This window comes from Antechinus flavipes, chromosome 3 (genome assembly GCF_016432865.1).
Source record: "Antechinus flavipes isolate AdamAnt ecotype Samford, QLD, Australia chromosome 3, AdamAnt_v2, whole genome shotgun sequence".
Classification (NCBI taxonomy): Eukaryota; Metazoa; Chordata; class Mammalia; order Dasyuromorphia; family Dasyuridae; genus Antechinus; species Antechinus flavipes.
The window spans coordinates 569,100,025-569,116,161 of NC_067400.1; the positions used below are offsets into that span (position 1 = coordinate 569,100,025).

The 16,137-nt window shown below is 37.5% G+C and overlaps 1 protein-coding gene across 12 annotated transcripts in view; it reads right to left on the reverse strand.

The window, feature by feature from the left end:
• The window catches only part of SCMH1 (Scm polycomb group protein homolog 1), a 181,877-nt gene that overhangs the window by 7,861 nt on the left and 157,879 nt on the right, over positions 1-16,137 (reverse strand). For 9 of the 12 annotated variants that reach the window (XM_051987899.1, XM_051987892.1, XM_051987894.1 and 6 more), the window contains one exon: positions 14,829-15,014. In XM_051987899.1, the coding sequence (XP_051843859.1) occupies positions 14,829-15,014 (186 nt within the window). Of the gene's footprint in view, positions 1-14,595; positions 14,699-14,828; positions 15,015-16,137 lie in introns of all 12 variants that reach the window. The other 3 variants (XM_051987895.1, XM_051987901.1, XM_051987902.1) reach the window with 3 other exon arrangements.

Sequence of the window (16,137 nt, forward strand, 5' to 3'; positions counted from 1 at the left end):
AACTGTAGTAGTAACCATCAATAGGGAAATAACCAAATAAGTAATGGTTATATAAATGTGATGAAGTACTATTGTGCTATAAGAAATAAAAAAGAAGATGGTTTAAGAAAAACACTGGAAAAACAGATTCAAAGTCAAGTGGCCATAACAAGGAAAACAATTTGTACCATAACAATAGTACTGTAAAGCTAATCAACTTGTTTCTTTATTTTTGATTTTTATTTTCAGTTACAAATTTTTTCCCTCCTTTTACTCACTCCCCCAGCCACTGAGAAAACAAGAAATAAGATGCCCATTATACATCCAAAGTGATGCAAAATATATTTTCATATTAGCCATGTTGCCAAAAAAAAAAAAAAAAAAGAAAAAGAAAAAAAAAAAGAAAAAAGAAAGAAAAAGGAAAAATGCTTCATTCTACAGAGTACATCAGTTCTCTATCTGAAATGTGGTGGATAGCACTTTGAAATTATTATGGATCATCATATTAATCAGCGTTGCTAAGTCTTTCACAGTTGATCACGTTACAATATCACGATTATATACATTGTTTTCTTGGTTCTGTTCATTTCACTTTGCATCAGTTCATATAAGTCTGAATTCAGGTTTTTCTGAAATAATCCCCCTCATTATTTCTTATAGCACAATAATATTCCATCACAACCATGTATCATAATTTGTTTAGTTGTTCTCCAATTGATGGATATCCCTTCATTTTCTAATTCTTTGCCATCATAAAAAGAACTGTCATAAGTATTTTTGTACATTTTTTTCCCCCTTTTCTTTGATCTCTTTACGGTATAGGTCTAGAAGCCATATCCTTGGGTCAAATGGTATGCAGTTTTATAGCCCTCTGGTGATAGTTCCAAATTGTTCTCCAGAATGGTTGGACTAATTCACAGTTCTACAAACAGTATATCAGTTCTAAAGTTAATCAACTCTGAAAGACTTAGAAATGCTGATCAGCACAAAGAACAATCCACAATTCCCAATAACTCATGATGAAATATGCCATTCACCTTCAGATGGCTAACTGATGGACTCAGAGTACAGAATGAAACATATTTTGTTCTATTTCTTCCTGTTCCTTTCTATTTTTGGACATGGCTAATGTGGGAATTTGTTTTTGCAAGACTATACATATTTATCATGGATTTGATTTTTTCATCAATTCAAAGTATGGTGAAGGAGGAGGAAAAGAAGAAAACTCAGAACTGAAAATAAAATTGAACTAAAAATAAAAACAATTCAATAAGCACTTATTAAGTACCACTTTATATCAGGTATTGGAGATACAATGACACAAATCCTACTCAAATGGAACCTCCTTTATAAAGTGTTCCTACAATTCAAATCAGTAATGCATTCCCCAGCACCAAACTCACATAGTACTTTGTACCTCTCATATACTAATACTAGCGCACACACACACATACACAGATATGTATCATTTATTTCTCTGTTATAGCCTTCTATAAACTAGAGGGGTTCTATAAACCATAAACATAAGGGGAATGATTTTCTATCATTCCTAGCATAGTTGTGCCACCACATAGTAGGTAGTTAATAAAAGATACGGGCTAAGTTATCACAAGCCTCATCTGCAGATACTGTGTAGGCTCTAGAATTGGCAACTTAATCTTTTGTCTTCTACCTTCCTTGGGGCATCCTCAGAATCAAAGCTGACATATATGGAGGCAGGACACAGGGAGAAAGCAAAAGCAATGGCTCCTCAACTATTACTAACATATCACAGTACTCTTTCCTTTTCAAAACCCATTTACTCCTTGGTCTAATGTTACTTATTAAATACCTATTATGTACCAGACATTGTTCTAGGTAATGCGGATTAAAAAAAAAAAAGGTTAAACAATCTCTCCTCGTAAGCAGATTATATTCTATTAAGGACGACAATAATTCTGTGTGTGTGTGTGCGCGCGCATGCATTTGAGTGCTTGTATAACACATACAAAATAAATACAAACTACAAGATAGGTGGGGAGAAAGGAACTAGTGATTGATGGCAGGGTAAAAGTTGGGGAGGAAATCAGGAAAAGTTTCATACAGAAGATGATTCTTCAGCTGTTGTCTTGAAGAGAGAATTTTATTAAAGGTAAGAAAAGAATACATTCCAGGCATGAGAGATAATCAGTGAAAAATCATTGAGACAGGAAATGGGAGTTCCATGTTTAAAGAAATAGACAAATATGAGCTTTAATTTAAGAAAGTTTTTTTGGTAGCCATGTAAAGGATGGATTGGAGAAGGGAGGAACTTGAAACATAGGAAACTAAGATGGTAACCAAATAAACAGAGAAAAGGGATCTGAGCTAAGTGAATTTTATGAAGGGAGAAAAATCAAGATATGGCAACTGATTGAATATGTGATAGCTCATAGAATTTAGAGTAGGAAGAATTCTTCCAACTCAATCATTTTACAGATTAGAAAAATGAGGTCCAGAGCATTTAAATGATTTATTCAAGACCATAAAGAGAATAAGTTTAGGATCTAAAATTCAGTTCTACTATGCTGCTTTCTACAGGCAAAAATATGATCCCCTTTGCTGTGAACAGAAGACATGGAAAAGTTCTATAATATGCCTGAAAAAATTTAATAAATTGGTGGGGGAGGTAGGGAATGACATACCGTATAGGAAAAACATTGGGTTTTATAGTCTTAGGATAACAGGATCCTAAATACTGACCAGGAAGAAAATGTGAAGAGATCTTTTAGCCTAACTGCTTCATCTTTGAGATACTGACATGGAGTCTCAGAGAGTGATTTCTCTGAATTCATGTAACCTGATCCTAATTGAAGCACTCTTTCCATGACTTTGTTTTCCTAGCTCTGCTATTTGCCACCTATGACTTTGGACATTTTCCCTCTCTGGGCCTCAGGTTTTCTCTTTTATGGAATAAAAGGATTAGAATGGAATGATTTATAAGGTCCCTGCTAGATCTAAACACTAAGATTGTATAATTCCCATACTCTAGCTATATTAATTTCTTTTGCTATTTTTGCAAATAGCATTTAGAGATTCAGATGGAAGTTTGGAGTTTCCCTAGGAATCAATGAACCCAAAGTGCCCCCAAAACTATGCTATAAATCCTTGTTGAGCTGTGGGGCTCTTAATGATTACATCCTAATAATTAACCCACAAGAGGAGGCAGAGCAATGATGGCAGAAGGAAGGCAGAGATTTGCTGAACTCTCCCCCAAACTGCTTCAAATTCCTTTAAATAATGACTCTAAACAGACTTTAGAGCATCAAAACACCCAAAAAGATGGAGTAGGACATTTCCTTGCTGAAGACAACTTGGAAGATCAGCAGGATAAGTCTGTGGCACAAGGGTGGGAGTGCAGTGTGCAGTTCTAGTGTAAGCTGTGTCAGCGCAGCCTCAGCCTCAGCTCCGTATCCAGCCCTAGCACTCCAAAGCATGAATGGGCCTTGGGCATCTGAATCAGTAACAGTACTGATGGTTTTCAGATTCTCAGCACAGAGACACCAAAAATGATTTGGAAGATCAGCAAGAAAAGTCTGTTTGTAGGGTGAAAGGGCCTTGAGAAACCAGCAAATGAGGAATAGATCTGGATGATGGTGACAGTGGCAGCTTTTGGAGACTTCAGCTCACAGTAAGTCTTTTTGCTAGCACTAGAGGACTCTGTTACTTTAGCACACTAGATCTTATAGTTACAATGGGGCAGGGGCAGAAAAGAGTGCTTGTGGTCAGAAATCTAGAATGATTTCTGAAACAGTTTGGGACAGTGTACCCTCCACCTTAGAAACAGAGCACTACTTTAACAGAGAGTTAAAAGCCAAGTAATAGGCTGGGAAAACGAACAGACCATAGAAAGTTATTATGGTGACAAGAAAGATCAAAATACACACTCAGAAAAATATAAAGTCAAAGCTCCTAAGTTCAAAGCCTCCAAGAAAAATAAGAATTGATCTCAGACCATGGAAGAGAGCAAAAGGGATTTTGTAAATCAAGTAAGAGAAATAAAAGAAAAATTGGGAAAAGAATTGAGGGGGATGCAAAAACAAAACCAAACCCACAAAAAGCTAATAATAAGAATGCCTTAAAAAAACAAAATTGGCCAAATGGGATAGGAGGCACAAAAGCTCACTGAGGAAAATAATTCCTTCAAAGTTAGAATTGAATGCCTTTATGAGAAATCAAGAAATAATCAGACAAAACTAAGAATGAAAAAATGTAAAATAATGTGAAATATCTCACTGGAAAAAACAATTGTTCTGGAAAATTGATCCAGGAGAAATAATTTAAAAATTATTGGTCTACCTGAAAACCATGATTAAAAAAAGCCTCAATATTATCTTCCAAGAAATTATCAAGGAAAACTATCCTGATATTCTAGAATATGAGGGTAAAATAGAAAGTGAAAGAATCTACTGATCACTTCCTGAAAGAAATCCCAAAATGAAAACTTCCAGGAATATTATAGCCAAACTCCAGAGCTCTCAGGTCAAGGAAAAAATATTGCAAACATGCAGAAAGAAACAATTCAAGTATAATGAAACTATAGTCAGGAGAATATAATATTTTAGCAGTTTCTACATTAAAGGATGTGAGGACCTGGAATATGATATTCCAGAAAGTAATGGGGCTAGCATTACAACTAAGAATCACATACCCAGCAAAACTGAGTATGATTCTTTAGGGGAAAAGATGGACATTTAATGAAATAGAGTATTTTCAAGCATTCATGATGAAAGACCAGAGCTGATGAGAAAATTTGATTTTCATATATAAGATTCATGAAAAGAATAAGGAGGCAATCAGGAAAGTGATATAAGGGACTTAATAAGATTTATATATTTACATTCCTACATAGGAGGATGATGCTTATAACTCAATAGCAGTTTCTCATTATTATGCAGTTTGAAAGAGTATATATAGAGGGAATAGGTGTGAGATGATTATGAAATAATATCTAAAAAAATAAAATTAAGGGGTGAAAGAGGAATGTGCTAGGAAAATGGGAAAGGGAGAGGTGGAATGGCATAAATTATCTGCCATAAAAGAGGTAAGAGAAAACTTTTACAAGGGAAGGGAAGGACTGAGTGAACCTTAACTCTCATAAAAATTGGCTTAAAGAGGAAATAACATATACTTTCAATATGGCTATAAAATCTGTCTTACCCTACAGTAAAATAGGCGGGGGATAAAAGAGTGGCTGTCTTGGGGCAAGGGGATGGCTAGTAGCAAAACACTTTTAAGGAAAGTCAAGGTAAAAGAATAGGATGGTTACAGTTAGCAAAAGTAATTTTGAAAAGAATTTTGATTTATAGCAAGCTCTCGTTTCAGGGCAAACAACTGGAAATTGAATGGATGTCCTACAATTTGGGAATGGCTGAATAAATTGTGGTATATAATTGTCATGGAATATTCTTCTTCTTTTTTTTTTTTTTTTAGTTCAGTAGTATTTTATTTTTCCAATTATACATAAAGGTAGTTTTCAACATTAATTTTTATAAGATTTTGAGTTCTAAAATTGTTTTCTCTCTCCCTCCTTTCCTTAAGGGACAATAAGCAATCTGATACAGGTTATACAAGTACAACTGTTTTAAACATATTTCTGTATTAGTCATTTTATGAAAGAAAAAAAAGGGAAAAAAAACAAACAAAAAAAAGTAAAAATATTATGTTTTGATTCACATTCAGTCTCCATAGTTCTCTCTCTGGATGCAGATGGCATTTTCCATTCCAAGTCTATTGGAATTGTCTCAGTGTTTTGCTGAGAAGAAATCAAATCTATAATGGTTGATTATCACATAATCTTGCTGTTGCCATGTATAGTGTTCTACTGGTTCTGTTCATTTCACTTAGCATCAGTTTATGTAAGTCTTTCCAGGCTTTTTGAAATCAGCTTGCTCATCAGAATTATTGTTCTATGGGAAATGATGACCAGGATGCTCTCAGAAAAATCGAGAAAATCCTCCATAAACTCAAGCAAAGTAAAATGTACTATGAATAATAAAGTAATACCAATGTTGTGGGATGATCAGCTGTTAATGATTTTGCTGTTCTGAGCAAAACAATGATCCATGGCTACACTAAGGATTTATCATAAAAAATGCCATCCATATCTAAAGAAAGAACTGATTGTGTCTGAATACAAACTGAAGTATACTCTTAATTTTTTTAACTTAACTTTTCTTGTGGTTTTTTTTGGGGGAATGGAGATGTATGTTTCTTTTATAACATGACTTTTATAGAAATGTTTTATATAACTTCACATGTGCCCTCTTAAAAGGGGGGTGGGAGGGAAGGGAGAGAATCTGAAACTCAAAATTTTAAAAACAAATGTAAAAAATTGTTTGCATGTAACTGGGAAAATAAAAAAATATTAAAATTTTAAAAATTACCCACAAGTTCCTTATGTTTCATTATGTTTAATATTCTATTGTAGATTCACCAAAATACTGCGATGAAAGAGAAAGGCCCATATGGTTTAAACAAAAAAGAATCCCTAAGTTTGAAGATCTGAGATTTATTCCCCCTGCCGACTATTTGCTTACCCTTCGGCAACAAGTCATCATCAGGTACTTTTTATAGAAAAATACTTAAAGGAAAAAAAGTTATAATCCAGTAAACTCTTTGAGTGGGTAACAAGTTCTCTAAGCCTCATCCATAAAATGGAGAATAGAATATTATTTTGAAAATGAAATGAGATAGCAATAAAGTACTTTGTAAAATGTAAAGTTCTACACAAAAGAGTTACTATTATGCAAGGTAGATCCATTTCAGACTCTATACAAGGGGGCTCTGTATCTAAAATACTGTGTTAGGGAAGTTGCATAGTACAAATACTAAAAAGAATGTATTAGTAAATACACATATAATGTGCCTAATATATCAAAGTACCCATACTCTACTTATTAACCCATTGTCCACCACTGTTTTCTCACAGAAAGGGACCAAAGACTGTTTCTGCCTTGTAGGTGAGGTTTCTGAGGCAGAGACTTACTTATTACACTGGGGCACTGACATGCTCTGAGCCCACCAGAAGTTGTTTCTTAGTTTTGCTCATTTTGTACTTAGTCTAATACTACCAAGTACCTAGTTGGGGGTAACTATTATTTCAATTCCTGTTAATGATTCATTGTGTTCTAAAGAGCAAGACTACCTGTGATAAATTATGCAGACACATTCTAACTTGTATAAAGGAAAAGCTCTTATTTTAAAGAAGCCAATCCACCAGGGTACTACAATGTTCTGCTATTCTCAGCACCAATGGAGTAAAGTACTGGCTGGACCTTTAGAGGACCATATAAGATCTGTACTTGATGGGAATCTGATTTCTGTGCTCATTAGTAAGGCTGTTCTAGTATAAAATGTACTTAACTCTGCTTTTGGAAAGAGACAAAATTTTTATCTATACTACAAAGCAATTGAAGTTCAGCTTGCCAGGAAAATTCATTGATGTAACCAGTAATAATGTTCCCCCTGTCCCCCTTTTTTCTGAAATGCTGCTACTTTTTTGGGGGGAGTATTCTGAGTATGTTAGGCACACTTTAAACGAGACTGCTTTATGAAAACTCAATCTCAGACTGATATTTTCTTCTCTATCTCAGTAGAGGGCACCAATTCCAAGCAGTTAGTAAACCCAGTTTGTGAGGGACAAATCCTCAGACTTTTCCAGAGAGACTAGTAATTTAAATCTAAACTCTTCTATGGAGGGTGGAGATCAGGTGATCACATGCCTAACCTGCTGATGGATAAAATCCTTAGTAAGTATTAATCTCCTCTTTCCTATGAGACTGATTGGTCCTACCACCATGATAGATCCACAACAAAATCAGATTTGTGTCCTTCCTCAGAAAGGGATCCAAGGCAAAGCAGTGAGGATGACCTCGAGAGTATAGAGGATTCAAACTGGAGTTACTTTGAGAAAAGAACACAGCTCTGAATACATAACAAACCCAACTCAGATTTTGGTAGCACTTTGAGTTTTACAAAATACTCTAGTAACAACACAGTGAGATATTTAGCACAAATGATCTCTAGTCTCCAAACCCAGCCCTCTTTCTACTACTTCAGGCTGCCATCACTGGGATGCAAGGACTGTGATTTTAAGCAACTTTATGATTCTGAGGGTAGGGGTATTGAAAAGAGCAATTTTGAAAAAATCATTTCAAGAGAGAAATTGACAACATATTTATTCAGAAGATGCAATCAGTTGTCACAAGAAGAAGACTTTAAAGGCAATAAGCCTGGAAGACCAAGGGAGAAGTTAGACCTGTGGCTTCAAAGAAGCCTTCAAGAAGGCCAAGTCCTAAAGAGAAAAACTCCCTCTCTTAATGTATATCAGCACCTACTGACAATTAGTTTGATAATCTATAAAATAGGGACAATAGTATCTGTAATGCCTAGCTGATTGTATTATTGTAAAGCTCTAATGAGATAATGCACTGGAAGCCCTTTCCAAACATTACAGTATTCAGTAGACTCAATTAACAATTACCACAGGCAGAAGAACAAACACTGGTCCTATGATTTCATTAACACAGAGTGCTATCTACTCGGTGAGGAAACTCCCTTAATAGGTCAAGACCAGGGACACTAAGAGGTCATATAGCCAGGAAGTGTCCCCGGGGCTGAGAGTGATGATCAGTATTAGGAGTAAAAGTCTCCTGCTTCTAGCCATTGCTGGGACCGGGGCTCAGCAGAGTTCCTTGCACAGTATCTCAAGGTCTCTCTTAACTTTAATATCAATTGTATGACATGGGAGACACTGGCCTAGGACTGCCCAGCACATCATGTCCTCATCAGAGAAGGAATTGTGCTCTATGAGCAAAGCAGGATTGAATTAGCCCAAAGGAAATACAAAATACACAGAAGCCGCCCCAAATATTCATATTCGTTTGTGCCCGACCTGTGGCCCAGCCTTCCAAACTCACTGGTTTGATCAGCCACAGTCAGATACACTGTAACTCAATTCTAACATGGTGATGTCATTTTGATCCTCTTCAAGAACAAAGGACAACAATCAATTGGAGAATGGCTGGGTAAATTGTGGTATATGAATGTTATGGAGTCTTATTGCTCTGTAAGGAATGACCAGCAGGATGAATACAGAGAGGCTTAGAGAGACCTTAGAGAGACATGGACTGATACTAAGTGAGATGAGCAGAACCAGGAGATCATTATACACTTCGACAACGATATTGTATGAGGATGTATTCTGATGGAAGTGGATTTCTATGACAAAGAGACCTAACTGAGTTTCAATGGATAAATGATGGATAGAAGCAGCTACACCCAAAGAAGGAACACTGGGAAACGAATGTGAACTATTTGCATTTTTGATTTTCTTCCCGAGTTATTTTTACCTTCTGAATCCAATTCTCCCTGTGCAGCGGGAGAACTGTTCGGTTCTGCAAATGTGTATTGTATCTAGGATATACTGCAACATATTTAACATATATAGGACTGCTTGCCATCTTGGGGGGGGTGGAGGGAGGGAGGGGAAAAAACGAAACAGAAGCGAGTGCAAGGGATAATGTTGTAAAAAATTACCCTGGCATGGATTCTGTCAATACAAAGTTATTATTAAATAAAATAAAATTTAAATTTAAAAAAAAAAAGAACAAAGGACAACAACCAATTCAAAGCAGGCATTCAACAGACTAGTGGCTCCCAGTCCAAAGCAAATCCCAGAAAAGGCAGTATGGGGAGAGAAAAGGCTGGGTGGGAAAAGTGCCCCCAGCTTAACATCCATCCCCACATATGACTGAGGAATTCTGCTTCCTTAAATGTAGAGGGCTGGAACTCTGAAAAGGTGTATTAAAAAAAGGTGTATAAAAGATTCAGTATAGTTGATGAGATAATAATTGTCTAGCTAATGATGTATTCACTCTAGTCAAGTACATATACTTAAGGTAATAGGGTGATGTAATAGCTCTCCTGACAAGTTGCTCAAGTGTGGTTGAGCATGCTCTATGTGAGGTAGTGACGTGATTGTACTGGAGGGTTTAAAGGAGTCACAGAGGACTCTTCCTCTCCCGGCCCGCAGCGATCTCAGCCACAGAGAAGACATCAGAGGCCAGACTCCATTTTTGACCAGCCTGTCTGCCTCCTTCACTTCACTCCCTTACTAAGCCCAAGGCCTTGGGCTAATCCTGAGGCCCACCAGAGAGCTAGACCAGATAAGAAGGCTCTGCAACTCTTCTGGTCCTCAGCCTATCTTTTTTTGGATGATGGTGTACCTCATACCAGTGAAGAAGTAGATTTTGGAACTAATTTTGCTCAGAGACCCAGAAAGGTTATATATGATGGAACTGAAGTAAGGCAATGGTTTTGTCAATAAATATGCATTCTAAAAGATGCAACATGGTATATAGTAGGAAAAAACTCTGGTTCTGATACCAAAAGAGGCTCAAATTTCTGCTCTGCTACTCACTATATATATGATGTTGAATATGACATTGAAGTTCTCTCCACTGCAATTTTTTCTTGTAAAATTAAAGAGGTGGACTGGAAAGAGGATTTTTAAGGTCCTAGTTTTAATCTTGTGATCCAAATGAGTGCTATCCCTTTCAAAGGAACACACTTGAGTACTTTTAGAAATCAGAATCTCTGCATTGGAAAGGATATCAGGGTCATTCGCTGTCTGAACAAGAATTCCTTCTATAGTATCTCCAATAAGTGATATAACTAAAAACTCAATTACTTCCTGAAAGCTTATTAATTTTCAGGAAGTTTCTTCTTTTTCTATCGAGCCAAATCTGCCTCTCTTCAACTTCTATCCACTGATCCTAGCTCTTCTCTGTGGCCTCTTCACATACTTAAACACAGGTATCAGGTTTCCACCTCTTATCTCCAAATACCTCAAATTAGTCCTTATATGGCATGTTCGCCATATCTCTCATCATTTCTGGCCATTCTCCTCTGGAAATGCTCCAGCTCGGCAATATTCTTTCCAAAAAATCTGCTTGTTCATCCATTAATAGAGGAGAATGGCACTATCACCTTTATGAACATGGTGTCTACAATTTATTATCATTTGGAATGACTGCAATATGACTAGAATTAATGTGTAACAGCTAAGGTGATCATTTTGATGGAGATAATGTTCTCCTTACTTTTAATTACAGTGCATCTAATGGAACTGCTTTGCTCCCATTCCTTTAGTGCCTTAAGGTTTACAAGCATGTTTCTCTAAAGTAGGTTATAATATTACTATGATCCTCATTTTACAGATAAAGAAGCTGAGACTCAGAGACAATATGTGATATTTACACTGCCTCAGATAGTTTGGTACAAAAGCTGCTCTAGCTTCTCCAAATGGTAAGGATACTATGAAAGGTCCAATGCAGAGAAAAGTCAGTCATTTGTCCAGGAAAGAGAATTTATATTTGGACATTGCAAGCTACTGAAAACTCTAAATTATAAACTGAGGAACATTTTTCTGCCACAAAAATACCCAAATTCTAAAATGAAAACAATTACAAAGAATGAAAGCAATGGGGATCACAATATATAAATATGCTGGTATTGACTTTAGAACTTGTAGGGCTTCTCCAGATCAATGAAGATATTGGGAAAGATAGCTATCTTATGACTGTCAATGAAGTTTATGGTTCTATCTTGAAAGCTCATAAATGTAATAAGGCATTGAACAATACAATATCAAAGTTCAGAGCTGGAAGCGACTTTCTAGCCCAACCCTTTCATTTTATAAATGAGGAAACTGAAGATCTGAAAGAAGAAATGACTTTCCCCAAGACTGTATTATAGCTGATTAATGACAAAGCCGAGACTAGAACCCAGGTCTTTTGATTTCCATTGCAGGTCCATTCTCCTAGTACACTGCCTTCCAAAGAATAGCAATGTTGAAAAATTAAAGAACTAGAGGGAGAATGGCAAGCAGAGTCAAAGAAAGGAATAAGGTATAAAATTAAAATTCAGAACAGAGAATTTTGTCTTCTAGGGAAAAGGTCTTATATTGCCAAATCACAAGTGAACACCTATCTACAGCTCAAAGAATATCATCTCAAAAGAAAATCTTTGCACTAATCAGACTAGGAAGTAGCACATTCATATACATTAACACATACATACACAGATACTCACTTCTGAGTTTCCACTTGGATGACAGCCAAGAAAATGCCATTACTGAAAGGACTGAGAGTCAGGTTTGCTTGGATAGTAGGGAGGTAGAAGAGAAAGAGAAGTACATACTCAGTGGTTTCAACTCTTAATAAGAATTTGGTCAACTCATGAAACTAACTCTACTAGTTAACTCTAAGAAATAGCTTTCAATGATTTTTAGGAAACAAATCATTATAATTTTAATAAGATATTTATGAGAGAAAATGAAAAATTACAGACATATACACGTATTTTAAAACTCTATAAGCTATTGCATGGAAACCTTTGTTAGGCACTCAAGAAATTATGCAGTAACTATCAGTTGCTATAGGATTTCAGTACCTTGACAAGAAAAATGCTTAGGAACTCTCTTGGGAATCATCCCTGATGATATCCAGACAGAAATGGCATATAAGATTTTATTTCAGGGGACAAATGAATAATGTCTTTTATCTGAAAGGAACTAAGGAAATCCCTGTTCTGGGAATGCCATGAGTGAGACCAAATCCAGAGAGCTAGACAAACACCAGGCTGGGCAATTTTATAGCTATGATAATAACTATTCCAAGACACCTCAGAATGCCTAAGATCACCTCTTCTGTAAATTGGCCCTTGATTCCTTGATCCAGAAGTGATTTCTTCCTCCTTGCCATTCATATAACACTTTTTACCATTCTTAATACATTCTCCCCCTCTACTTTTGTTACTTATGACTCTACTTTTTGGACATTCCACTGTCATTCAAACTGATCTGTCTCTGATTCTCCCATTTCCCATCCTCTGATCTTCACAATGGCTATCTCTCATTCCTAGAATGTACTCCCTGCTCTCCTCTATCCTTCTTTAAGATGAAATTTAAGTACAAGCTTCTACTTGAAGCCTCTTCTAATCTCCTGATTGTTGGTATCCTCCATCCCTAACTACTATGTACACATTTTGTATTTATTCCATGTGTGCATATATACATATATAGACACACATAAATATATACATGTGAATTTATGTTGCCTTCCTCTATAGAATTTCATTTTTTTATACCTACCTAGCATATAGTATGTACCTGAAAATGATTAACCTCATCTTCCCTATTAAGAATGTGAGATAAGGGCAGAAAAATCATGTTTTATCTTCCTGTGAATCACACAAAGCACCTAGGCACAAGACTTGGTGCATAATCAGTATTCACTAAGTATCTATTAAATGAATGAATTAAGTTCTGTTAGCCAGAAAACCAGAAGGATTCAAAACCTCCTCAAAATTTCCTCATGTACTCATACTATTATGAATGCCATGTAATCCTGTAGAAATATCTGTTCCTCAGCACAGGTGACTGGAGTCTGGCTTCTGGGAAATGGAATTTCCCAAATGAAAATGGCAGGGAAGATATTAGACACAATTTACATTCCAAGGTATGCTGATAATTCATTGACAAAGGAGGCTTGAGAGCATCATGAAACACTTTTGGACAACTATTTAAGGATATGATCCTATTTTACCAATTTAGCTCAGTCTTTATGTGGGACAGTTCATGTCTGATCTGTAGGAAATGTGGTCAGAACAGATCTTTCTTCTCCCACTTGATTCTGATGCTAAAGAAATGCTTCTTTATACTACCATGAAGTAAAGGAGAAACTGATGAGAAAATGTGTCCTTCCACTTCAAAGAAAGAAAACAGTGAAGAATCAAAGGAATGACTGAAGTGGCAATATAATGACCTTGTCCTCCTATTAAACATTTGAAAGTCAGAAGCCTTTTTTCCCAAAGCATACTCAGTTGGGAAGGACGTTCCAAGAAACTTTTGAAGGATCTTACCTCTCTCCTGAATTAAGATGAGCCCAATGTTTTCAGAGTTCTGGCTTCCCTCTGAGTGGTTCAGTACGCGGGGCCTCAGAGTGTAGCAGTCTAGCCCCCTGCCTCCTCGGACCTCTCTTAGATGTGCTTAGTCACTTAGACGGCCACGTGGCACATGCTGCCCTGCTATGAGCCTGGTAGGTTAACTTTAAAAAGTGATTTTCCAGCCCAGTCAAAGATAGTAGGAACATGAATTGGCTTGCATGAAGTGGAGAAAGTTTATTTGGTATATGCCAAAAGAAACATAGGACAGCCAATCATTAGGGAATAAGTTTCTCAATCTATATTCTGAGACTAATTTTCCTGTTGGAGAGAAGTATCTATTCTAGTTCACAACTGCCAAAGTTAGGAGTGAAATAATTTTGGTGGCTTAAAAAGAAATGTGTCTTCTAGATTCTCAGCATGAGATTCACTGAGTCACCTATTTGTGCCTATGCAGACCCAGAGGTAATGAGAGAAAGCCCAAAGAGTTGAGAAGATTAAAGTTCAAGAGAAAGCAAAAGATGGGCATGAGACTTACTTCCCCAGGCATGGCAACAGTAAAGGGACAACAAGAAAGGCCTGACGTGGAGTCAGAAAACCTAGCTTCACGTCCCAGCTTGGCAACACAATGAGCTTGAGCAAGGCACTTACCCTTTTGGGGCCTTAGTGTTCTTCTCTGTAAAATGAGGGGGTTGGATTAGATGATCTGTTAGGCCCCTCCCTTCCAGCTCTGTGATTATTCTGTGATCTGCCCCTAAAAAGTAAAGCTCTCCTCTAGGCATAGATGCCCTGTAACTATGCCAACCCAGGGCCGCCTCCAGCCTCCTGACTCCTTCCACCATCCCGCAGGTGCTCTCCAGGCCTAGGCCCATCCCAGCTCCTACCTGGTAGGTACCTGTCGTGGTCGTACTCAGTGGTGGGCAGCTGCATGTGATTCTGCGTGAAGGGCTGGTTGCCGAACAGGTTGCTACTCCGGAGGTTTCGGCACAGCTTCTCCAGGAAGCGAAGGACGAAGGTAATGCTGTTGACCGCTGGCAGGTTGAGGGTATGCTGCTCCCGGTCAAACACAGCTACAGAGTTAAGCAAACACGGCAGAACACATAAGCCCCTGGTGCAGGAGGAGCTGGGGCCGCACTGCTGCCAACGCCTGCCTTTCAGTGTCACCTGGTTAAACAAAGGCAAGTCAGTGCCACTGATATCCACCCCACTGATGGGCTTCGATTTGGGGGGAGGGGACCTCCTGCTCCAGCGTTCATGGATCTGTGATAATGGGAGGAGTCAGGACAGGTCTGTTACACCTCAGGTTGCAAATCAAGTCTACTCAGCTGTGAAAACAACTAGGAATATATCTGGTTCTCCATCAGCTAAGTTGAGCCTCAAGGGAAAAATATCTTTTTTTTTTCAGGAGCTGTCTACACAAGTAATACTCAGAAGATAAGACATACTGCAGGGAGGAGATAATCCACAAAAGGCAGAAGGAATTGTAGCAATTTCCAGTTCAGATTATTTAAAAAAGGCTCATTTGTATAGCACTTTAAAGTTTACAAAAAGACTGTCACAATAACTCTATGAGCTAAGGAAAGCATTCTATGATCATGTCCATTTGACAGATGAGCAAACCAAGTCACAAAGCTAACTCAGCAGAAGTTGAGGGCTGCAGTCCCTTAGGAAGAGACTGGGTTTGAAGACATAAGACAAGAGTTCAGAAGGCAGGTTTGCTACTTGTAGGGAAACTCCTTTACCTCTTAGTATTCTCTATAAAACAGGGACAATGGTACCTTTAGTGCCTACTGCATGGCGCTATTGTGAAAATCAAAAAACAGCTACAACTCAAACACAGAATTATTCCCAAATCAGTGCTTTTGCTATTGCATCGTGTTCCAGCTGAGTGCCTGGACAGTCTAATGACCACATGCTTATGTTCTGCTGTTTGCTAAGATGGCATCAAGGCATTGAAGGCTCTGCCAAGAACCAGTGGGGGATTCTCAGGGCTAAAGGTTGCTGTCAAATGGGGAGAGAAAACAAGAGATGAGGGAAGGCCAAGTAGTAGTTAGAGCACAAAAGCTGTCTATCTCTCCTTGTTGGTTTTCATTAGAGTTGCTAAAGGGGAGAGAGAAGGAGTCAGAGATGTGTGTGTGGGGAAAATGAAGTATAAGCTTTGGGAAAATCAAGGAGTTTTATCATGTTGATCCA